The sequence below is a fragment of the Stenella coeruleoalba genome (assembly GCF_951394435.1).
Source record: "Stenella coeruleoalba genome assembly, chromosome: 17".
NCBI classification, from domain to species: domain Eukaryota; kingdom Metazoa; phylum Chordata; class Mammalia; order Artiodactyla; family Delphinidae; genus Stenella; species Stenella coeruleoalba.
The window spans coordinates 37,318,864-37,345,094 of record NC_137163.1 but is presented as its reverse complement, the minus strand read 5'-3'; the positions used below and the strand labels follow the sequence as shown (position 1 = coordinate 37,345,094).

Sequence of the window (26,231 nt, the reverse complement as noted above, 5' to 3'; positions counted from 1 at the left end):
GAAAGTAGGCATAGAGGGAACTTTCCTCAACATAATAAAGGCCATATATGACAAACCCACAGCCAACATCGTCCTTGATGGTGAAAAACTGAAACCATTTCCACTAAGATCAGGAACAAGACAAGGTTGCCCACTCTCACCACTCTTATTCAACATAGTTTTGGAAGTTTTAGCCACAGCAATCAGAGAAGAAAAGGAAATAAAAGGAATCCAAAGAAGAAGTAAAGCTGTCACTGTTTGCAGATGACAGGATACTATACATAAAGAATCCTAAATATGCTACCAGAAAACTACTAGAGCTAATCAATGAATTTGGTAGAGTAGCAGGATACAAAATTAATGCACAGAAATCTCTGGCATTCCAATACACTAATGATGAAAAATCTGAAAGTGAAATCAAGAAAACACTCCCATTTACCATTGCAACAAAAAGAATAAAATATCTAGGAATAAACCTACCTAAGGAGACAAAAGACCTGTATGCAGAAAACTATAAGACACTGATGAAAAAAATTAAAGATGATACAAATAGATGGAGAGATATACCGTGTTCTTCATTTGGAAGAATCAACATTGTGAAAATGACTCTACTACCCAAAGCAATCTACAGATTCAATGCAATCCCTATCAAACTACCACTGGCATTTTTCACAGAACTAGAACAAAAAATTTCACAATTTGTATGGAAACACAAAAGACCCCAAATAGCCAAAGTAATCTTGAGAACGAAAAAAGGAGCTGGAGGAATCAGGCTCCCTGACCTCAGACTATAGTACAAAGCTACAGTAATCAAGACAGTATGGTACTGGCACAAAAACAGAAAGATAGATCAATGGAACAGGATAGAAAGCCCAGAGATAAACCCACACACATATGGTCACCTTATCTTTGATAAAGGAGGCAAGAATATACAGTGGAGAAAGGACAGCCTCTTCAATAAGTGGTGCTGGGAAAACTGGACAGGTACATGTAAAAGTATGAGATTAGATCACTCCCTAACACCATACACAAAAATAAGCTCAAAATGGATTAAAGACCTAAATGTAAGGCCAGACACTATCAAACTCTTAGAGGAAAACATAGGCAGAACACTCTATGACATAAATCACAGCAAAATCCTTTTTGATCCACCTCCTAGAGAAATGGAAATAAAAACAAAAATAAACAAATAGGACCTAATGAAACTTCAAAGCTTTTGCACAGCAAAAGAAACAAGACCAAAAGACAAACCTCAGAATGGGAGATAATATTTGCAAATGAAGCAAATGACAAAGGATTAATCTCCAAAGTTTACAAGCAGCTCATGCAGCTCAATAACAAAAAAACAAACAACCCAATCCAAAGATGGGCAGAAGACCTAAATAGACATTTCTCCAAAGAAGATATACGGGCTGCCAACAAACACATGAAAGAATGCTCAACATCATTAATCATTAGAGAAATGCAAATCAAAACTACAATGAGATATCATCTCACACCAGTCAGAATGGCCATCATCAAAAAATCTAGAAACAATAAATGCTGGAGAGGGTGTGGAGAAAAGGGAACACTCTTGCACTGCTGGTGGGAATGTGAATTGGTACAGCCACTATGGAGAACAGTATGGAGGTTCCTTAAAAAACTAAAAATAGAATTACCATACGACCCAGCAATCCCACTACTGGGCATATACCCTGAGAAAACCATAATTCAAAAAGAGTCATGTACCAAAATGTTCATTGCAGCTCTATTTACAATAGCCAGGACATGGAAACAACCTAAGTGTCCATCATCGGATGAATGGATAAAGAGGATGTGGCACATATAAACAATGGTATATTACTCAGCCATAAAAAGAAACGAAATGGAGCTATTTGTAATGAGGTGAATGGACCTAGAGTCTGTCATACAGAGTTAAGTAAGTCAGAAAGAGAAAAACAAATACCGTATGCTAACACATATATATGGACGTTAAGAAAAAAAAAAAAGTCATGTAGAACCTAGGGGTAAGACAGGAATAAAGACACAGACCTACTAGAGAATGGACTTGAGGATATGGGGAGGGGGAAGGGTAAGCTGTGACAAAGTGAGAGAGTGGCATGGACATATATACACTACCAAACGTAAAATAGATAGCTAATGGGAAGCAGCCGCATAGCACAGGGAGATCAGCTCGGTGCTTTGTGACCACCTAGAAGGGTGGGATAGGGAGGGTGGGAGGGAAGGAGATGCAAGAGGGAAGAGATATAGGAACATATGTATATGTATAACTGATTCACTTTGTTATAAAGCAGAAACTAACACACCATTGTAAAGCAATTATACTCCAGTAAAGATGTAAAAAAAAAAAAAAAAGATCTTACAAGATAATTGTTCAATATTACATTTCTAGGAAGAAGAGATTTAAAAAACCACTTTTCTAAACTTGGTATAGTAAAGTAGAATAAACACATTGAATACAATTTCAAAGTCTCAGAGACTTCCAATTTACTTTTGTGAAATCCAGATTTCTTATCTATACTGAGTTCCTCTGCCAGTCATTTCTTTATCTCATCTAACTGTATCTAGTGTCAATTAAATTTCCTTTTTAGAACATTTAGTTTTGAATGGGTAACACACGCGTATGGTAAAAAATTCTAAAGCCACACAAGAGGGATCAGTGAAAAGTTAAATCTCTCTCACACCCTTGGGGCTCACTAGGTCCCCTCCTCAAAGTTAGCTACTGCTGCTGGTTCTTGAGGTTTTCTTTTCAGAGATGTTTTAGGCAGGTGTGTGTGAGAGTGCATGTGTTTTGATTTTTTATGCAAATGATAATAGCATATTATACACACTTTTCTGTATCTTGCTTTTTTTCTACTTAACAGAACATCTTTGGAGAATGTTTCACATCATTATATGTAGGGCGGCCTCATTCTTTCAGAGTCTGCATAGTATTCCATTTTGTGGAGGCAGTCTTATTTCCAATATGGTCTCTGTTTCACATCCTGACACATCCCTCCCTGTTTCACATCTGCTTCCACATTTGCATACTGTGCCCATTTCCACCAATGTAGATCTTCACTGCATTCCAAAACTCCTTAAAAACAAATAAAATGACTGACGGTTTTCCAATTATCCTTTCAAAGTACTTTTTCACACGTATTATCTCATCTGTACCTCATGTCACTGCAAGACTAGTGAGTAACTCCGTGGCAGCTCAGGAGGTCATACGTTCTTTCTTCTTAATAATTTTAATTTCAGCAGCTTCCGACAAAGGCAGTTCTGGATAGCTGCTACCTGTCATTTTCTTGTTTCTTTGGTGTCATTTTTATTTTTCTGTGTGATTTCCTCTCTGCTTCATGAGTCATGTGCACATTAACGTTAAGTGTTTAAAAGTGTCGAAGGTAGCCATTAGCAAGTCCTTCAATAAATTTCTGTAAAACATATTTGCATCCCACCTTTTTCTAAAAGCGGCATGAAACATCAGTTCCTGTTATTTTTATTTCAATAAAGCCACAAATATTCCCTCTTTTGAAAGGCGCAGATTTCTGACTTAGGAAACTTGCTAGTTTACCTTTTGTTGGCCCATTTGACCAAAGGAGTACTCTGGAAGTATAAGATCCTAAAGGAAAGAAAGCAGCACTTGACATGCCCTTGGCCCAGGGAAATGGTTAACTGTCAGGTCAAGACCTGGATAGGAGAAGTCTAATCCAAGCTGAGACCAGCTCCACAGAATTCAAATTTCACTGCTACCGTTAGCTGGAAGGGCCCAGGCAAGTTGTTTATCCCTCTGTGATGCAGTGTCCTCATTTCTAGGTACAAATTAACTTATCATACCTGCTAGACTCCAGGAATTTGGCTCTGCAAGAGGCCAGTCTGGAGCTGAAGATGTTTGAAAGCTCATCTGGAGACCTGATGTGACAAAGGACCCTGGGACAGATCCAACTTAGGATGCTGACTACCAAGGGTCAAAGGCCATCTGAGTCAAGCTTCAAACTTAATCCAAACTTGTATCTCTAATATTGTAGTTTAGGGATGACTAGGGACTGTCCCTGGGGCTGTCTCTACAGGGTTAACAACTCAATTTGAGAAGAGAAGGGCAGGATAGGAAGGACTTGGCTGGCATCTCCTGACTGCCTAGTGAAGACTTCTCTCCACTGGTCTTAAAAGAAGGCAAAAGAAAGCAAAGGACGTAACTGAGAGAACACAGAGAAGAAGAAACACTACCAGCACTATGTTTGCTACCCACTGCTAACCTCAGGGAACTGGTGCACAAAGCACCAACAGCTGGCTATTGGAGGGGACCAAAGGTGGAGCAGTCAGGCAGCAGTGGGTAAGCTGCAGGTGGGGGTCAACCATGGGATGCTGGACACGACCCACGATACAGGGATGTGACCTCATCTACCACCCTCATGCCCAGACCTGCAGCAAATACATTTTCTCATCAAATATGACTCAAGTCACATAAAAGTCTATAACGATCTGATGGGAGTTTCAGATTTAGCTTGATACAGTACACAAGTATTAATAAAATCTCTTCCTATAAACGTGTCATATGTACAAAGCAGGGAAGCAAACTCATCCCTGCTCTTTATAGTAGATAGACTAGGTATCCTGGGAGGGCAAAGGAAGGTATCATTCTTTTTTTTTTTTTTTTGCGGTACGCGGGCCTCTCACTGTTGTGGCCTCTCCCGTTGCGGAGCACAGGCTCCAGATGCGCAGGCTCAGCGGCCATGGCTCACGGGCCCAGCCGCTCCGCGGCATGTGGGATCTTCCCGGACCGGGGCACGAACCCATGTCCCCTGCATCGGCAGGCGGACTCTCAACCACTGCGCCACCAGGGAAGCCCAAGTATCATTCTTTTTAAGTGATGTTCTTAAAACTATAGATTTCATAGACAATTGTGGCTGACATGAGAGTTATATTATGATCACCGTCATACAGGAATGTGATGATAATAAGAACTATAATAGTAATAGCTAATATTTAGCACAATTCTAAATGCTTTATACACATATAATAATTCTTACAAAAAAGCCTGCAAAAAATAACTATACCACCATGTTACTATACTAACATATACTATATGTATATTATGTATTATATAATATATAACATTGGATACTGTTAAAGTATTACTAGCCACATTTGACATAGGAGAAAATTGAGTCACAGAGGGAATAACTCTCTTGACTGGGATTTTCTAGCTAAGTGGAGAGTTTGGATTGGAACCTAGGTAACTTATTCTCAGTGATTACACTCTTCTACCTCTTGTATGCACAATGGACCAGAGCTGATGAACGGACAACTCACGGCTGTCCTTCACATTGTAGTCTCAGTGAGTGGCACCCAGGAGTTGTACTGACCATAACCTGAGGCTGGATGAAGCATCCCCACTGGGGATAGAAGGAACTGACTCCTCCTGGCAGTGGTCCCTGGGGTCCCTGACTGGCCCTGAGGTTCCTTTAGAACAGTGTCTCCAAACTGGTGTTCCCTAGAACACAGTTTCATAAGATGGACCCTCCACCCAAAAAGGTCTCAAGTCAAATCTATTTGGAAAGAGGTGAGTTAAACCAAGTGAAATGGTTCTTTTACTGGAAGACCGCTGAGATCCTCAGTGTGTTAGTGTTCATTGTGAATCTCCTTAGGGAGGATATGGCTGTAATATTTTCTAAACATATTTGACCATTTATATCATCCTGAAGTAGTGTTTTGAGGAATGTTTTATACTCTGAGAAATGCCTGACATTTAACTGGATCCAGCTGTGAGAATGCAGCCTCTGTTTCAAGAGGCTACTGAAGTTCTGTTGCAAAAGTCTCCTATAGATACTTGTGGACTGAAGTTGAAATATAAAAGTGGTGGAAGGGAAAACAGCCTAGAATCAGGCTTCTCCTTATGCTTCTGTTCACCGGCATCTCCAACCTGCTGAGTTCCTCACCTGTGCAAGCCTTGGATTCTAGGGTCTACTTGCACAGTTCTTCCTCAATTGACATCTGATTTCCCAGCCCACCCTTCTCCTTAAGTAAAACCTGAAATCTCGTTTAGTTTTGTCCCCACTCTCTGGCTCAATGCCAGCTAGTGTTAACCGCCTTTTAGCTAGCTTCTGGAATCTGGCTTGACCTGACTTCTGGTAGCCATAAGAGTTTTAAAAATTCAGCTAACCTGATGTCAACCAACACTGCTGGCTGGTTCTCTTGGAGCCTGCTATATGCCTCCTGATCAATGGGGGTCCAGCTATTGCTTTTGTGGGCTACCAGGAGTCACAGCATAAACTGGACCTCTTAACACCAAAGGATGCCTTCCCCTCAGTACAATCTTTCCAGATTCCCTAGGCTGAAGGCAGCTAAATCCTGAAGGAGCCCTGGATTGGGAAGTCTCAATAATATAGTGAATCCAAATGGTTCTGAATCTAGCATCAGAAAGTCTACCTTTCTTGAGGCAGTTTTAAGACCAAATAGCCAATCTGTCCTCTCAACCAGAAATGATGGTTCGTTTGTCTAGATCTGCATTCTAGATACTGGCTTCAAACCAAGCTGACCTCTGGCATGGGAGTAGGAAGGAAGGAGGTGGTTTTTGTCTCACTATTAATCTCTTGACGTTCTATCTGGGGAAACCATTTATAGGTGACTTGAAATAATCAAGTTACTGGTCTCTGGAGAGTGCTGATGAATGGACTATAATTTTTCTTTTTATGATGACGCTATCTGGATTAAATCAACTAGGATCTCACAGACTATTAGATTCAGGATTTTTGATGACTAAGGGCGAAGAGGGGGAAAATACTATAATTCTGGCTGCTTGAAGGGGAGAGAAATTTGGTGCTTTTTAGAGGAAAAATAATCATTAAAATAATTTAAAATTATTAATCCACTAAGAATCAGAGCACAGTCCAAAACCTGTCATTGAGTTAATAATAGTTGGCGATTCCTTTCAGACATAGCTTTTGTGAGGTCATTTTTTGAGGCTAGTGCTGAAATGCTTCATAGCCACAGAGCAACATTTGGCAATAAATTAATTCAGCTTGTTTCCACATGGTCCAAAAAAATCTTCATTTGTTCCATCATGAAAAACAAACTTTCATTTGCTTGAAGCAGGGAAAAGTAAATGATTTTCTTTTGCACATTTTGACGATTTAGTTTTTAGCATGCTTATATGTTAATCTTTCAAAAAATGCCATTAACTACTCTTTTCCCTGTTTGATTTTAGTCCCTGTAAAGAAAAAAAAGCATTTTTAGCTTTTAATGGAAAAAGCCAAATTTTCTCAAGGCAACAGCAATACAGGCCCAAAGAAAATACAGGTGACTTAACACAGTACTGAGTACAGTTGGGGAAAAGTCCTTCCCCAAGCATGAAATGGGTTATTACATCTTAGATCACGATAATCGTATGATATTGCTGTTTGGAAGCATGGGTATGGAATCGGTGACTAAATCCTTTCTTATTCCTGTGACTCTAGTTTCAAGTCAAGAATTGATCACTTTTAATTACAGTATGAAACAAATGTGACATCAGACATATCCCTGCTCAAAAAGCATTAAGTTAAAAGGCTAAAAAAACTCAGCCAGAGTTGTGCGAAATGTTACCTGGATTGCTAAAGTTCGTTAGACTATCCTAGTCAAGGTTTCCTCTCATGAACCAGTAGTGGTGGGTGGTGGTGTTAGTAATAAGGATAATAATAGCTGACATTATTGAGGACTTATTACATGACAGACCCCGTTCTCAGAGATTTACATACATGAACTCATTTAATCCTATGAGATAGGTAATACTTCATTTTCAGGTTGAGGAAATGAGGCTTAAAGAGACTAAGTAACTTAGCAAAGGTCACATAGCTTTCTGACACTTGAGACTTACCCTCACCCATTATGCTATAGCTAAATCAGGCTGCCATTATTAGAACACCGGTCCACCACTGACTAACTGTTTGGCCTTGGTTAAGTTACTAAACCTAAGTATCAGTTCTATAAATGGATTGTTCCTACATTTAAATGAGGTGGTTCATGTAAAACACAGTACCTGAAAGGGGTAAATATTTGATAAATGTTGACTGTTATTAAAGTAAGAGAAATTAGCAAAGAATTAATAGAGGGTTTTTTTTTTTGTTTGTTTTTTTGCGGTACGCGGGCCTCTCACTGTTGTGGCCTCTCCCATTGCGGAGCACAGGCTCCGGACGCGCAGGCTCAGCGGCCATGGCTCACAGGCCCAGCCGCTCCGCGGCATGTGGGATCTTCCCGGACCGAGGCACGAACCCGTGTCCCCTGCATCGGCAGGCGGACTCTCAACCACTGCGCCACCAGGGAAGCCCTAATGGAGGTTTTTGTTTGTGTTTTTTTTATGTGTGTATGTGTGTGTGTTTCCTATTTCTTATGTTTTAGTATTACCTCTTGGTAATGAAGTTGATCACAGAAATAACGCCAATTTTATTAACAGGGCTTTACATTTCTCAAAGTGCATGTATCAATTATCCAATGTGACCCTTAAAACAGTCTTCTAGGGACTTCCCTGGCCGTCCAGTGATTAAGATTCCACGCTTCCACTGCAGGGGGCGTGGCTTCCATCCCTGGTTGGGGAACTAAGATCCTGCATGCTGCGTGCCGCGTGCCAAAGATTAAAAAACAAACAACCCCCTCCCCCCAAAACAGTCGTCTATATGTGTCAGCAAACTGAGGCTTAGAGAAGTTAAGTAATACGTTGGCCACACAGTTGATAGCAGAAGTTGAATACAGATTTGAACCCTTGAGAGTGAGTTTAATTTATATCCTTTGATGTCGAGCTAGTATACTGCTTTTAACAACGTTTAGTTGGTCGGGTTTCCTAAGTATAAAATCAAATCATTGGCACCTATTGATATTTCTGTTTCTTCCCTTTCTATAGTTATGACTTGCCTTAATTTTTTCCCTAATCCTCATTGGCAGTGGTTGTAGTACAGTATTACATAGAAACTTGCCGTACTTTTTTTGTACCTTTGTCAACACTTCTCGTGTTATTCCCTCTGTATGTCTTTCTCCAAATGCTTGGATGTGGCCCATGCCTGTCCTATTCAGCTGTCAGAACTGATTCAAATGGTACCTCTGCTGTAGAAAATTCTCTCTGAGCTTCCCAGCTAGAGTAATCTCTCTTTATTCTAAACCAGTGGTTCTCAACCGGAGGCAATTTTGCCCCCCAGGGGAGATTTGACAGTGTTTGAAGTCATTTTTGGTAGTCATAACTGGGGCAAAGTGTGCTACTGGCATCTACTGGGTAAAGGCCAAAAGGGATGCTGCTGAACACCTTACAACGCATAGGACAGCCCCCTAGGATGAAGAATTATCCAGCCTAAAATGTTAGTAGTGCTGAGGTTGAGAAACCCAGCTCTAAACTAAAGGCTCAAGGCATTATGATACATATTATCTTCTGCTTTGAAAAAAATGTGTTTTTGTATATATTTTATCATTGACTGTATTATCTGAAGGCAGGGATTCTGTCTTAATCATCTTTTTACCACAAGGGTTCACGATAATTGGCAAGTTTTCCTTTACATCCATCTGTATTACCTCATTAAATACCTTACATTTATTTAAACATTAACCAACCATTAACTACAAAAGATGACATATGTTAGATGAAATGATTTAAAGTTCCCTAAGACTTTTGATAAATGAGAAACATAATGTGGGACCTAGTTGTTTTAATCTATAAAACTCAGGCATTGCTCATTCTTATTTCTGATTCCATACCACCTCCCCAAATGAGTCCATAAACATAGTACGAAAAAAGAGTACAGAAAAATAATATATTTGAATTCACATATGAATGCATTTGGAAAAACATTTTAACCATGAAAATTTGACAATGTTGACTAAAAACTCCACGAGCAGAATCAAACCAAGGAGGAAAAAGAAAAAGTGAAAACTCTTTCAAGACACTAGGCTCAAGGGAAACATGATCAGGGAAACAAATGTTCAACATACCAACACTGGTGTCACATTTAAGCTCAAAATTTTTTAAAAATGATCTTTTTGGAACTGAGTAGACATAGATTTATTTAAAGTTTCTAAAGTATTATACTCATTATCATATGTCAGCAGTAATTCAGACAGGATTTTGTCAAGGAAGAAAATATGAAGCTCTATAATTCTTCTCGCTAATGATATTTCCAACTAGAGGTAGAAGATACGATCAATATGCGATGGCCTTGCCATATAGCGGAAATCTTTTACAGCCAGGAAGGCTCCTGTGATTTTCCATTAATAGCTGTATTTCTAAATAAAATTTTGAAGATCAACATTCTATGTTACTTTTGGAAAGGGCTAAATAGAAATTAGGCAGTTATTTGGTGCATCTAATTTTTGTATGTGGTTTTCATTTTTATGTAGCACTTTCCTACAACAATCTATCAAATATGTCCTATGAAGTGGAATACTCTATTAGGTAACACAGATGTTTTCTTGGATTTTATTATGTTCATAAAAATTTCGTAACATTCATAATAATAATACTGTAAAATAATGATTTGCTGTGGTCAATGGCATGGGCAGAGGGTATGATGAAGGTGCACGTATTTCTTGTCAAAGAGCAGATGGCAGTTCCAAGATAGAATAATGTTCGCCTCTAGATGAGACTATGTCCATTTCAGTAATGTGTTGCCTGTTTTTAAAACACATATTTTTATTGGATAGGATTATTTATTTCCTCATCAAGCAGTGTTTTAATTACATGAATTAAATAATTACTTACCTAGTAAATCTGAGGCTCTCAAATTTTCTTTCAGAAACATAACAGAAATAATGGCACTACCTAGAAAGAAAATGGCCATTAGTGGTGTTTCCAAATATAAAAACATATATTATGCAATGCCATTTGAAAGGAGTTAAGTAGTCTTAGGCCTGACTAGCTGTGTCCTGGTCAGAGACACCTGGCGGCTGGGGCTGTGAAGATGGCCTCTTGCCCCTCCTGGTTGAGGATTCATGGAAATTGGCGTGGATTACAATGAACCTACGACAGTGACTGGGATAGTGCATGGTATACAGTGAGGGCTTAATAAGAGTTTACTAAATGAATGAATGTAGAGAAAAGGAAGGAAGGAAGGAAGGAAGGAAGGAAGGAAGGAAGGAAGGGATGGAAAGGCAGAAAGAGATAGAAGGGAAGGAAAGAAGAAAGGATGAAAAGGAGGAAGTCTTAACTTTAAATATATTCCAAACGGAAACATTATTTCCCATCATCTCCTCCCATAATCCCTATTCCAGGGATACCTCTATTGAACACCAGGATCCTAAGACTCCTCCTGGTATCCCCTCTCCTTCACACCACACATCTAACAGGCTACTGGGTCTTTTAAGTCTGGATTTCATTGTCTCTCAAGTCATCCCCTCTTCATTCCCTTGTCATGGTTCAGGTCAGCTTCACCTCAGGCTTAGACCGTTAAAGTAGCTTCCCTCTGGAGCCTCCCATTTCACTACCTCTTCCCCACAGCACTAGGAGTCGTCTTTCCAAAATGGAAATCTAATGTAAAACCACAGCTTTAAAACATCTTAATGGCTTCTAGCCATCCAGAGACAAAGGCCAAACTACTAAGCATGACATTCAAAGACAGCCGTGATTTTACTCCTGACAATTTCCTTGCCACGTTTGCCCTCGATCTCTTTTATATTCTATGTCCACTCTTACTAAAATAATCATAATTCCCAGAACCCCTATTGAGTTTCATGCTAAAGGACTTTTATATAAGCTATTCCCTGGGCAACTCTGCCTCCATCCTTTCACCCAACTCTAGACTCAAGCATCACCTCTGGATTCCCCCAGACCGAGTTGACCACTCCACCCATATGTGTGATTACCCCTTATAATATATAACTTTTTTGTTAGACTTAGGATTTTTTTTGCCTGTCTCCTGCAAAAGGTTATCAGTTCCTTTTACTCTGAGATATGCCTTAGTACTCAGCACATAAATAAAAGTGCTGGTGGGATCTCCTGCATTTGCTGACCCTTGTGATGTTGAAGACCCTCTTTCCCATTATTGATGCTACTGAAACCTCAGCCTTACAACTGTGCCATGACCTACTGCTATGGCCTCAGGTGTGTGTGGGGTAAGTTGAATCTGAGCTGTTCCTCTTATGGAGTCATGAGTAGAGGCAAGGGAAGATCCAAATTCGCAATAATACAAAAACAAAAAACAATTATTTGTATTTTAAATATTTGACAAAAACGATTAGTTGCATTTCTTATTTTTTTTAAAGCAAAAATACAGAAAGGAAAATCATTATAAAATAATCTCATCATCTAGGAAAGAACCACAGTTAATATGTTTGTGTGTTTATTTCCCTCTGGTTGAGATCAAACTGTAAGGCAAAATTTCTTTTCTCAGTTTCCTCAGTTACTGTATTACCATTTGCCATGTCATTAAAAATTCTTCATAGATATAATTTTAATGAATCTGAATTATAATACATTAAATCAGTGAAGCTTGAATGTAACTATATCTGGTGCTCTGGGAATTGATTTAAAACGAAATAAAATCCACGCCAGAACACTCATTCAGGATAAGCTGGAATCCACATATGTTTTTTCCATCTTTTTTTCAACCTAGCTCTCTCTCATTCAAGTTGAGCTATGTCCTTGCAAATTTTTCCTGAGCAGGTTATTTATAGGAATGGGGGCTTCACACAAAATAAACAGAGCGTGGGAAATGTCCACCAAGCATGAGTTTATTGTGTGGCATGGCTTTAAAACATTAAAGCAATATTTTCTGAAGATAAATTAATGTATAGCTATGTAGCCCGTTACATTAAGAACTGAGTTTGGGACAAGCATAAAAATGTATGATAAATTTCTATTTCAGATTTGGACCAAGTAATTCATGGAAACTAATTTCACATGTTAGAGCACTAGAAAAGTATAAAAGTGTATACTAAAGTATAAAAATATAAAAATCAAGACCTCACTCCCAACTCCCATTACTGACTTCTTGTGTAATTAGGTAAGGAATGTTCCCAAGCGGAGGGAGATAGATTAACAACAAAAAATAGGTGAGGTATCATTACACTAACACATACCAAACGCATTCCATTATAACAATACTTGAACTGACCATTTCACAGCAAAGGATTCCAATAGGAAGGTAGACATTGCTTACATGGAATGAGGAAATTTTAGAGCTAATAGTAGACAGAGAGAGAATCTACTCTAGGTTCTAAACTTTACAATTGGGAAACTGAGGTCCAAGGAAACTGATCCATTCATCTAACAAACATTTGTATAACAGCACAGCTGGAACCAGCATGCATATTTCCTCATTCCAGTCCAGAGCTCTTTCTAATACACGACACTCCATTTCTCTCTTGGAGTAAGAAAGGATCATTTTCCTTCTCTTCTTGTTGCTAAGCCACCATCTCATAAATAATTTCACTTTCAGAAGGAAGAGGGAAGAATGTTATGTAGGAGATAATTTCACTGCTGAAAGCAAAAAGGACATGACTGGTAACAATAAAATTGAAATATACCATAAGCATCAAATTATATCAATTGACATAAAATAGAGTTTTATGAAACATAAATACGCTACCTTTACTTTCTGAAAGAATTTATATGTCTGATGCATTTTTTTAAGTTTTAAGAGAATGTGATTTTCTACAAAATTTTCAGATAAGAGAATAAGTTTATCTATCAAAGAAAGTAATAAAAAAGAACATTCTATTAAGATACATCTACTTATAACTCATTTATCTTGCAAAACATGGTTAAAATGCGAGCTGTGCTGAGAAAAAGACAGTTTTTGAGCAACAGCTAATAACATGACTTCTAAGAACAGAAGTAAATTTTTTAAATGAGAAAAGATAAATAAACTGAAGTGCTCCCATATATATTTGCAATCAGAGATCTGTCAAACTCAACCCTGTCTAGTTGCTGCTACATCAACAACCATTGCCTAATAAACATGTACAATGGGGGGAAAACGATTACACTTTTATTCCTATAGTAAAGTTTAATATTTAAAAATAGAGTATTTCAAGATCAATAGTTCAAAAGCATTAAAACAGAACACACTTGTAACTTATTAAACTATAGTTTACCACTGAGCACTAACTTCAGCACTCAGAGTTTTGTGTACATTTTTGACTACAGGCGTATTTGGGCAGAGGTTCGTGAATCCTTTTCCATCCTGGCCTTCACAGGATGTGCGTCTACACAGAGAGTGCTCCCAGACACTGGTCTATACAGCGTGATCCTGGACACTGGAGTTAAATTCGTTACACAGTGAACACAGTGACTCCAGAGGCATTGTGACCACAATGATCATAATGCATTAAAAAAAGAAGGTAAAAGGTAGCATATGAAAGATAACATACCAAAATTCAAACAGTGGTTATGGGGAAAAACATATAGTAGGGGGACTTCCCTGGTGGTCCAGTGGTAAAGAACCCGCCTTCCAGTGCAGGGGACACAGGTTCGATCCCTGGTTGGGTAACTAAGATCCCACATGCCATGGGGCAACTAAGCCCGCGCGCCACAACTACTGAGCTCGCGCGCCTCAACTAGAGAGCCGGTGTGCCGCAAACTAGAAAGCCCACGCGCCCTGGTGCCCGTGCGCCACAGCTAGAGAGAAGCCTGCGCGCCACAACAAAGAGCCCGAGCCTCGATGAAAGATCCCACATGCCTCAATGAAGACCCCGCATGCCGCAACTAGACCTGATGCAGCCCGCCCCCCCAAAGAAAGTAAATAAATAAAATAAATATAAAAAAAAGAAATAAATGATCAATTTAAAAAAATATAGTAGGAATACTCTGTAAGAGGAAAGGACAAATAAGTTTTTTCTAGTATTTTCTTTGGTTCAAAAGAGTGCGCCCATGGGGCAGTGTATTAAGGTAGTCACTTGGCCTTCATCATAATACTTTATGGTCAGGAGAATCTCAGCAACAATTATAATGGACTGACTCCTACTGGTGAGTCATCTATACTCTTTTCAGCCATTAAATGTCACTTGGTTTAACAACCAGAATGGAGACGATTTCCTGTCAAGGTTGATGCAACGAAACTTACACTTGGGCATTCTGATTCGGATTTCTAGATGAAAACAGATAGAGGCCTAGCAAGATCCCCGTGGCTTCAGCTGAACCAGGTCTAGGCATAGGGGAGGTGCCAGTCCCAAGGGTAGACATGTGCCCTGATGCTGAGCTCCCTAATGCTTCCTGATCTACGTAGGAATAAACCTTCGTTTCTCCTTCATTCACCTCCACTCTGACATCACAAGAGCTGGCTGTAATTATGGAAGAGCTACTTACCTTAATGTGGTCAAGAGTTGGCATATGAGAGTTGAGATAGGAATGTACAAACTTGATTTAGATTATCTTCTGTAGTAGCTACTAATGGGGATTAGTAGACCAGAAGTTAAGCATCAACTTTCTATATGTTAGCAATGACACTCAAGGGTAGACTTTTACATGTGAGTTTAGATTTTTGTGTCTGTAGAGTAACAGGTAAATTGGCATTCCTTTTTTCCATTTTCAACATTAAGATATATGTGCACCTATTACTTAAATTCCCTTTCTCCCCAAATAATAATTTTTTTATTAAAGGTTGAAGAGCACAGAAGAGACTTCAGTAACTATTTAAATGTGTTATGGTATGGCTATTTTTAAACGAGTTTGTTCACATTTATTTACTTCCTTCCATGTTTTACCCTTTTATGACCACCTCTAAAAAGACAAATTTAACCCAAAGTTTTAAAACTCAATTACACCTTACTTAAATGTGATTATGGATATGATATTCTTATCTGATAAAGCTGGAAAGAAAAAAACCTTTGGTCCACAGGTCACAAACTCAAATGCCTCCAGGGGCCAGTTAGGTAATCCTCTAAAGAAGAAAGAATAATGAGGGTGGTGGGCTGTGGCGATGAGGGGCTGTGGAGCGGTGGTGACCTGGCATACACAAGATTAGTGAAAGGTGGCAGTCAGAATTCAGCCCTAGCCAACTGCAAGTCCAGTGTTACCAAATCTGATACTTTAAGACAAAAATCCAGTTTTTGTGTATCACTATCCAATTTTTAAACATGGGAAATTAATTTGTATTTTTAAAATACATTCTTTGAGCCAAGCAAAACACAACAGTGGCCAGATCTGGTCTACAGGCCACCAGTTTGTAAACTCTGATCTAGTCTGCAAATGAAAATGTCATCAATTTTACTGCCTGGATATTCAAGTTATTGTTTAACCTCTATGATCTGAAGAGAAAGCAGGGTATATGTTTATAATATAGGAAAGTAGAAGACAAAGTAGTAAAGAAAGCACTCTTTTATAAAAAAAAAGAACCCATGACATGAAAAGAACATATTTATATAATAATGCTACAAACAGATCCTCACATGTAAATATCTGGCTTGTGGTTTCTGACCACTTATAATGGCAACTTTATTGTACTGCTAAAAAGCAAACCACAAAAGCACTTTCATGTCAGTCACAATCAAGCTTCAAACACGTGGACGCGTTGAGTGTGCTCATGGGCTCAATCAACTCTAGCCGTTTTGAGGTACTGACTTCTACAAAACGACGGTTCCCCGTTAGTTGTACAATTGGAGGGGAAAAGTATGTCAATTACAGTGAATTCCATGGAATTAGGATTTGAAAATCTGAGGATGTGACACTTTGAAAAATGTTTCTTTATAGAGAGAAAAGTTGTCCCACCATCCATATTGGCAGGAATGAAAGTGTCCAGTAATTCATGTTAATTAAAAAATAGCTAGAGGGTGTGGAGAAAAAGGAAGCCTCCTACCCTCCTACACTGTTGATGGGAATGTAAATTGGTGCAGCCGCTATGGAGAACAGTATGGAGGTTTCTTAAAAACTAAAAATAGAGTTGCCATGTGATCCATCAATCCCACTCCTGGGCATACTTCCAGACGAAACTATAATTCAAAGAGATACGTGCACACCCATGTTCATAGCAGCACTATTCACAATAGACAAGACATGGAAGCAACCTAAATGTCCATCAACATGAATGGATAAAGAAGATGTGGTATATATATACAATGGAATATTACTCAGCCATAGAAAGAATGAAATAATGCCATTTGAAGCAACATGGATGGACCTAGAGATTATCAAATTAAGTGAAGTAAATCAGACACAGAAAGACAAATATTATATGTTATCACTTATTTGTGGAATCTAAAAAAAATGATACAAAAGAACTTATTTATAAAACAGAAATAGATTCACAGACATAGAAAACAAATTTGTGGTTACCAAAAGGAATAACAGGGGGCAGGGGGTAGGAGAGATAAATTAGGAGTTTGGGATTAACATGTACACACTACGATATATAAAACAGGTAAACAACAAGGACCTACTGTATAGCACAGGGAACTATACTTAATATCTTGTAATAACCTATAATGGAAATGAGTCTGAAAAAAATACGTATATATTATGTATATATAACTAAATCTCTTTGCTGTACACTTGAAATTAACACAACATTGTAAATTAACTATACCTCAATTTTAAAAAGGGAAAAAAATTGCTATTGTCATTTATTGAAGATAATGAAATTGAGGTAAAGTGCATAATTTCAAATGAGGAAATTGACCTGGATTATGAACAATAATCTTTTCTTTTTTCTTTAATAAATTTATTTATTTATTTACTTTTGGCTGCGTTGGGTCTTCCTTGCTTTCTCTAGTTGCAGCAAGCGGGGCCTACACTTCGTTGTGGTGCGTGGGCTTCTCATAGTGGTGGCTTCTCTTTGTTGTGGAGCACGGGCTCTAGGTGTACGGGCTTCAGTAGTTGTGGCGCGCAGGCTCTAGAGCGCAGGCTCAGTAGTTGTGGTGCACGGGCTCTACAGCGCAGGCCCAGTAATTGTGGCACATGGGCTTAGTTGCTCTGCAGCATGTGGGATCTTCCCGGACCAGGGCTCGAACCCATGTCCCCTGCACAGGCAGGCGGATTCTTAACCACTGTGCCACCAGGGAAACCCAATCTTTTCTTTTCTACATTTTTCTTGACGTACATTAGTGATTAAATTGAAAGGAGTCCAAAAAAGTAAAACTACTGTCACTGACAGGATTAACTCTGTATTATAAATGTAATAGTGCATTACATCATCATTAGCAATTTCTTTAGAAATACACTGTGGCGTTCTCAGAAAATAAGGATGGGTGGAAAAGATGTTTCAAATAAAGTTTTTTAGGTTTTAGGAATGCTTTCAGCTGAGAGTGCATGAGCAGACACAAAATGAGAACTTCAGAGATTTATTTCACACATCTTATTTAGGCTGGTTTTGAGACAAATGTGCTAAGGCAGACAACCCAGCAAGCCACTGAGAAAAGGGATATTTTCTGCATATTTCCAACATTAAAATAAACGTCCGTGTAAAGTGCCACTATCACAGGCAGCCCGTGAGGTTTAGAGCTCCAATGACTTCATCCAGGCTGGCACCAAGCACAGGGCGCTAAAGGACTGAGAGAATCCACAGCATCGAGGTTTGTGGAACACTACAGGTCACTCGCTCATTGGCCTGTTTATGTTTTCTTTCATTTGTTTCTAATAAAAATCTTGGAGACCAAAGTTTCTGCTTGAGATGACTTCTCTGGAATTCCAAAAGGCCTCACCAGGGCTTTCTGGCTGTGCTATGACCATCATTTAATGGAATACAGACACATTTCAGCTTACAGCTTCATAATGGCACACAGAAATACACGAAACAACGTATATTCCACATCATGAATTTCAATTTGAGCAAAAGCCAGCATGTTAGGGAAAATGAGAGATGGAAAAGACTTGCCAGTCATCTGCCTCATTCTCTCAGTGCAGTCAGCTTTCCAGCCTTAATTCAAATTAGCCCAGTCACAGGGTGACTACTTCTCTTAGGAAATTATTCCAGGGCCAAGGAGACCTCACTGCTATTAATTTTATCATTCCATATAAAATTCCAAGTGTTTGATCTCATATAATTCATCTCAAATTTAACCTACTTATTACTCACTTCTATTCATCTGGGCAGTAATTAAGTAAAATAACAAGGTTGTATGTTTCATACAGTACCTGGCAAGGTGGACACTCATTCAATATTAGTTTCTTATCTTTAACTATTTCTAAACTGTTGCCTGAATTTAACTTGGAAAAAGGTGATATATTCTCTGAACTCTTTTCTAATTACTTTAAATCAATATACTCAGAGGTATAGAACTGAAAAATGTCCATCACATTTGTTTTGTTTTGTTTTTTTTAATAAATTTATTTATTTATTTTTGACTGTGTTGGGTCTTCGTTGCTGCGTGTGGGCTTTCTCTAGTTGCAGTGAGCAGGGGCTGCTCTTCGTTGCGGTACATGGGCTTCTCATTGCTGTGGCTTCTTTTATTGTGGATCATGGGCTCTAGGCACGTGGGCTTCAGTAGTTGTGGCACGTGGGCTCAGCAGTTGTGGCTCAAGGGCTTAGCTGCTCTGCGGCATGTGGGATCTTCCCGGACCAGGGCTTGAACCCATGTGCCCTGCATTGGTAGGCAGATTCTTAACCACTGCGCCACCAGGGAAGTCCTCTATTACGTTTTATTTCTCCCACCCTCCCTGCCCCTGCAACAATTTCCCTTCATATCCCATTCCTTTGCCACCCCTAGCCAAGTCAGTTTTATGCTGAGAAAGGTCTACCACGAACCTCCTTTAATTTTTTGTGGCTTCAATTCTTTGGACTGTTGATAACTTTATTATTTTTAATCCTCTCAATGCTGACGCACAGCACAGATCACAGTCATGGCGATGAACAGAAAAACGAAAACATTAAATGTAAAGTCATGCTTTGTAGATACACAAATAATATAACTCGACACCCCAAAGGACAAGCTTAATAAACCTTTAAATATTTACAGGAGTGAGTATTCACAAGTTGTTTGCAATGAAATGTTTAGCCATTGTGCTTCACTGGGAATTGAAATCTTTTAAACAACACCCTAGAACAGAACAGAACGCTTCTCGTCCAGCATCCTAGAACAGAGCATCCCAGAATGCCCAATCCTCATTTTATCATAATTCAAATTCAAACCAATTCTGTGAGACTGTATTGTGTGATTTCCTGCACCATGCTCTCCCGGAAAGAGCAGACAGCAGGCACACACAGTCACCAGTCTCCTGGGTCTCAGCTGAATGGCCAGAATGCATTAAATAGGTCATTGTGAACATGATGAGAGTTGCCAAAGGGGAAGTATAGGGTCAAGGCTGCTACATGCAGTCGAGCAGGTTGTGCACTGCACAAATACACTACACCTGAGGGGGCATCATCCACATGTCAGATCTTGGTGACTTGTATATTTCTCAGGACAATTTTCTGACAGATGGCACCAGAGTGTCCTGCTCTAATGAAATTATTGTATTATGATAATTTGCAGACAGAAAGACAGAAATAGAGTATCATGAGAAAGGATGCCTTTTTCTAATTCACAAAAAGGCACCAAATAGCTGAGCAGAGGGCCCGTGTAGGGGGGAGAGAATAAGCCTGTTTAATTTAGTGTAGAAGCCCAGAAAGGCCTCCTGGGGAAGTGGGACAGGAAAGATTAGCAGTAGTTTAAAATTTTATTACAAACTCCTCAGAATATCCAACTTATTTCTTTTTATTGGATTTCTGGTATAATAACTAGTTTCTCAGAAAACACTTTCTCAAATTGCAGTTAGACCTGAAAGCCTCTCTGAAGTTAATTAGCAAGTGAACAAAAGTGCTTTGAAGCCAGAGCAAGAAGACAGAAAGTTGCACGCATGTCTCAGACTGCTATGTTTTTCCTTGGACAAATTTCTGTGTCTGTTTTTTAAATGTATTGGTATTGGTAGGTTATTTGGAAATTTTGGTATTTTCCAACACGTTTTGGTGGGGAATATGTGGAGAAGTCAAAGGGTAAATGCTGCTTAATGGCTGAACAAATGAGCTGTGAAAAGCCCACATTTCTGCTCCCTGAGAATTAATTACTGCATGGATAAGAACAATAAAAAGCATTTCTTGAAGTGGTTCATCCATTTTAGATAATTTAACCACCAGTCACCTTCAGGAGCATGGAAGTAAACTCTGTTATAAAGAATAACAGACTTCCCTGGTGGCGCAGTGGTTAAGAATCCGCCTGCCAATGCAGGGCACATGGGTTCGAGCCCTGGCCCAGGAAGATCCTACATGCTGCAGAGCAACTAAGCCCATGCGCCACAACTACTGAGCCTGTGCTCTAGAGCCCATGAGGCACAACTACTGAAGGCCGCGTGCCTAGAACCCGAGCTCCCCAAGAAGAGAAGCCACTGCACTGAGGAGCCCGTGCACCGCAACAAAGGGTAGCCCCCGTTCGCCGCAACTAGAGAAAGTCTTCGCGCAGCAATGAAGACCCAACGCAGCCAAAAATAAATAAATTAAATAAATAAATTCAAAAAAAGAATAAGGTAATTTGTTTCTTTTTAATAATGATTATAAATCACAGTGACAATGGCTAGTTGTCACTGCACTATGTATCCAACACTGCACTATGTATCCTACACCGTTCTTAAGTGTTTGTGTTTACTCAATTGTTCCCCATGACAACTTCTGAGGTAAGAACTATTTGTATCCCCACTTTACAGATTAGGGAGCTGAGGCATATTCCCATTTAAATAACTTGCCCAAGGTCGCAGAGCTTTCCAGGGGCAGAGCTGAGATCTGAAGGCTGGCAGTGTGGTCCTAGAGCTTTGCGCTCTTCACCATTCTACTGCCCTGTAGAAGAGTATCCACCCGAGGCTTTAGACGAAATTGAAAAACCATCTCTTAAGCTTTCTTAATTAATGGAAAAACAAACACAAGTCAAAATCTAGAATTAATCAGACTGCCAGCATATAACCAGCATTTTAGTCAGAATAAGCTTTTGCCCTATTATTCACTGAGGAAGCCCTTCAGTGAGAAAAAGAGGGTGAATATATAAGGGGATACAAGGGCTCTGATCCTCTTTCTCCAAAAGCTGGACCCAGGCTTGGGAATTCAGATCTGCCTATACACCAGGATCACTGCCCATTATCCACCCCCCACTGCAGGCACCGGCCAGCTATCTACCCTGTTTGAGTCTCTAGGATGCTGTGACTGCTTGTGAGCATTGCTTGAAGAACTCTAAAGGGTTTTCTGCAAAACTGTTGTCCCTTGAGATACTTCTTATAAAGGCACCTTGTGGACAATAGGTTTGGGAAAGGTGGCTTACTGCATCTGCCTATGAAAGACTGACAGCATGCCTGGGCCCATTCCAGGGCCTCAAGAAGTCCTCCACTAACAAAACCTGTGTCACATTTTAAATCCAATATTGTGGAAACCTGTTTGCTTACAGAATTCTTTGTTTCTTAGAACACCTATGAAACCATCAGTAAAACTAGTGCTTGAGAAATGCTGTCTCCAGGTAAGCATGTCAGTGTAGAGCAGCAGGCCACACAGATAGAGGGAAAGAAAGAATAGAAAGGAAGATGGTTCAAGGCAGGAACGTGGGTAGAGTGAGAACTGAAATATCCATGGTGCTTACTGTAGTGCTAGTCCTAAAAAAAAAAAAAGACAAAAAAAAAAAATCTGTTCCAATGAAGTGTACAAAGGGAGGAGGAATTTTGATTATGTAAGACAAAACAGTGGGACTGACAATATTAGCAGCCTGGATGTAGTGAGATGGTGACTCACAATTTATCCTTACTTCTGGAGAGGAGAAAAGGAACACAGTGTGTTGGTATGAACCAGGCTGCCCAAGGAGAATGAGGAAAATGGAAGAAAGTTCCTTCACTCAGACTTAAGAGCTAAAACTTTTAAAAAACTGTTCTGGACTTCAGTTTTCTTCCTTGCTTATTTTTCTTCCTTTTCAAAATTTGAAAGCCAGAAAAGAATATGCAATCCCTCATGCAACACTGCAACAGACGTTATCTTTAAAAAAAAAAAAATTCAAAGAAAGGTTTGATTTCTTTCTTGAAGCTCCCAAGAAATCATAGGGAAAATAAAATTTCTAGCTCAGTAACGTGTAGACACTCTTCTGCCTCATCTGTAGACATAGCCGTAAGATAACGTATTTATTAAAAAATACTGTCCCTTTTGCTTCAAGTTTTCTAGAGTTTCTAGAATCTTCATGAAGAGTTATAAAAGTGGTAGGGGGTTGTTCTGGGGAAAATTCTCAATCACCAGCATCCCTCACCCTCCCACAGCATTGCACAGTGACCTAAATTCAGTGCAAGAGTGCTGTGAGAATGTTACGTATGAGCATATATTACTGTTTGCAAAGATTGTAAAGCAGGAAACAATTTATGTTTGAGGCTATAAGTTTACTTCTTGGAATCATTTTAAATGGGCAGAGAGGGAGGTTGCTAAAAATGTTCTATAGTTGAAACATTAATCCAGGCTAGGAGCAGACAAAGAAAAATGATCTGTAGCATTGAGAAAAGCCCATCTCCAAGTTTGAAGGTGGGTGGACTGCCCCCTCCCCTCAGGGAGTTTGGGGAGGACAGGTCACTGTCCAAGGGGAAGGTGGTTAAACTTAAAACTTCCCGTTATTAATGAGAGTTTCGAGCAAGTTATGCCAAAATGAGCAGCTTCACAGGCGTCTTCATTGAAGGTCTAGGAGGAGTATCAAGGCTGGCCCTTCATCTCTGGCAATTTCCGAATTCTCACTTCAGGTCCCAAGAGGTCTGGCTAATATTTCATTTCTGTGAGATCGCTGATCTTTATAATAAATCTAGCACATCCCCCTTTCTTTGTGTTAGTTGGAATGGCTCTTTTCTTCTCATTCCCAGAAAAAAGTTTTCCCAGGACTGGGGGACTAGAGGTAAATGGAGAATTTCAGTACAATGTGGCTCACACACTCAACCCTCCCCCCCCCCGAGGCATCTGTTTGATCTGCACGGACACTTTTGTCTTTGGACATTGCATAGAAACTGAGCATGAAGCAGAATAAGAAACGAAACTAAAGATCACCTCTAAACAGATACTCACTGTGAAAAATAATACAACATTTTCAGAACAACTGGGGCCTGTAGAGGTCCCAAGGTGACAATGTAACAATACCTTTTATCTATTATTTCTCAAATTTTGAGAAGAAAAAGACATCCAGAATGTCCATGTACGCGGTATGTGCAGTAGTAAATAGAAGATAAGATATCCTCAAAGAGACGAAATTGAGCTATTTGTAATGAGGTGGATAGACCTAGAGTCTGTCATACAGAGTGAAGTAAGTCAGAAAGAGAGAGACAAATACCGTATGCTAACACATATATATGGAATCTAAGAAAAAAAAAATGTCATGAAAAACCTAGGGGTGAAACAGGAATAAAGACACAGACTTACTAGAGAATGGACTTGAGGCTATGGGGAGGGGGAAGGGTAAACGGTGACAAAGCGATAAAGAGGCATGGACATATATACACTACCAAACGTAAGGTAGATAGCTAGTGGGAATCAGCCGCATAGCACAGGGAGATCAGCTCGGTGCTTTGTGACCGCCTGGAGGGGTGGGATAGGGAGGGTGGGAGGGAGGGAGACGCAAGCGGGAAGAGATATGGGAACATATGTATATATATAACTGATTCATTTTGTTGTGAAGCTGAAACTAACATACCATTGTAAAGCAATTATACTCCAATAAAGATGTTAAAAAAAAAATAAAATAAAATGTATATGGAAAGGTACAAGCCCTAGAATAGCAATATTAAAATAAAAATTTAAATGACATACCTAATTTTTCATTTTTAAAATATTAAAATAATCTTTAAAAAGAAGAGTAAATTGGAAGGGATCAAACCTGATGGCTTACTATATAGCTGCAGTAATCAAGGTAATTATTGTCTTAGCAGGGAGATGGGCATAGATCAATGGAACAAAATCAAAATCTCATATAGACTCACACAAATACAGCCAGCTGATTTTTGACAAAGATGCAAAAGCAATCCAATGGAAGAAGGATAGCCTTTTCAACAAATGGTGCTGGAGCAATTGGATATTAATAAGCAAAAAATGAACCTTGACCTAAACCTGAAACCTTACAAAGGTCAACTCAAAATGGATCAAGGAGTGAATGTAAAATGTAGAACTCTAAAACTTTTAGAGATAAAATATAGGAAAAACTCTTTGGGATATAGGACTAAGTGAAGAGTTCTTAGACTTGATATGGAAAGTACAGTCCTTAAAAGGAAAAATTGATGAACTGGACTTTATTAAAATTAAAGACATTTGTTTCATTGAAAGACTGTTAAGAAGATGAAACGACAAGTTACAGACTGTGAGAAAATATTTGCCAGCCACATATCCAGTGAAGGCCTTATATCTAGAATATATAAAGAACTCTCAGAACTCAACAATTAAAAAAAGGAAACAATCCAACTAGAAACTGGGCAAAAGACATGAACATTCATTTCACCAAAGAGGAGATACAGATGGCAAATAAGTGTCTGAAAAGATATTCAACACCACTAGCCATTAGGGAAATGTAAATTAAGACTGCAATGAGATATCAGTTGAAATAAAAAATAGTGATAAATAAAAAAAAAAAAAAAAAAAGATATCCTCAAACTGCTGATTTTATCTAAATGTTAAAAATGTCAAATGAAAAAAAAAAAGAAAAAAAAGTCAAAAGATTACATAAATTGTGTGCCTATTCAGAGTAGGGTGATTTTAACTGAACAATTTCTTGAAAGCCAAAAGTGTTCTTTGCTAACTATTCTACTATTGTACATCATGAAAGTATTTTAAATAAGATATTTTAAATTATTAAGAAGGGGAAACTACTTTCAAAATGAAATAAAATTCTCTTTGAGTATACATTATTTCAGTTTAAACTATGCTTTTTTTTAAGACTATCATAATTTTTAGGAGAAATATTACAATTGGGATATGTGGGTGCACATTATGCTTGATCTAGTTGCTACCAGACAATAGCCATCAACTTGTTTCTATTTCAATGAAGATTGCAAATTCACAGAAACATAGAAACATGCTGTTTCCATAGCAGCAGCTAAAGAGTGAAACTCAAAAGATTTTATTGATTTTAACATGGCTTAGAGATTTTGTTCTCTTTTTTAGCAGTAATTTTTGCTTTTTTTTTTAGTCTTTACCAACGTCTCATATTTTCTTTTCTAAATGTATTTAGTAAGTCATACAAATTTTGAAAGTAGGATAATTGTGACATTACTGTAAAATTACACATTCTTTCTTTTTTTAAATTTATTTATGTTTTTTTTCTTTTTTTTTAATTTTTGGCTTTGTTGGGTCTTTGTTGCTGTGCGTGAACTTTCTCCAGTTGCGGCAAGCGGAGGCTACTCTTCTTTGTGGTGCGCGGGCTTCTCTTGT

At 38.8% G+C, this 26,231-nt stretch overlaps 1 protein-coding gene across 2 annotated transcripts in view; it reads right to left on the bottom strand.

Moving 5' to 3' along the window:
• Positions 1-26,231, bottom strand: part of NIPAL2 (NIPA like domain containing 2) — a 77,759-nt gene that overhangs the window by 26,847 nt on the left and 24,681 nt on the right. For both annotated transcript variants that reach the window (XM_079901444.1, XM_079901445.1), the window contains exon 4: positions 10,676-10,735. In XM_079901444.1, coding sequence (XP_079757570.1) covers positions 10,676-10,735 — 60 coding nt within the window. The remainder of the gene's footprint in view (positions 1-10,675; positions 10,736-26,231) is intronic.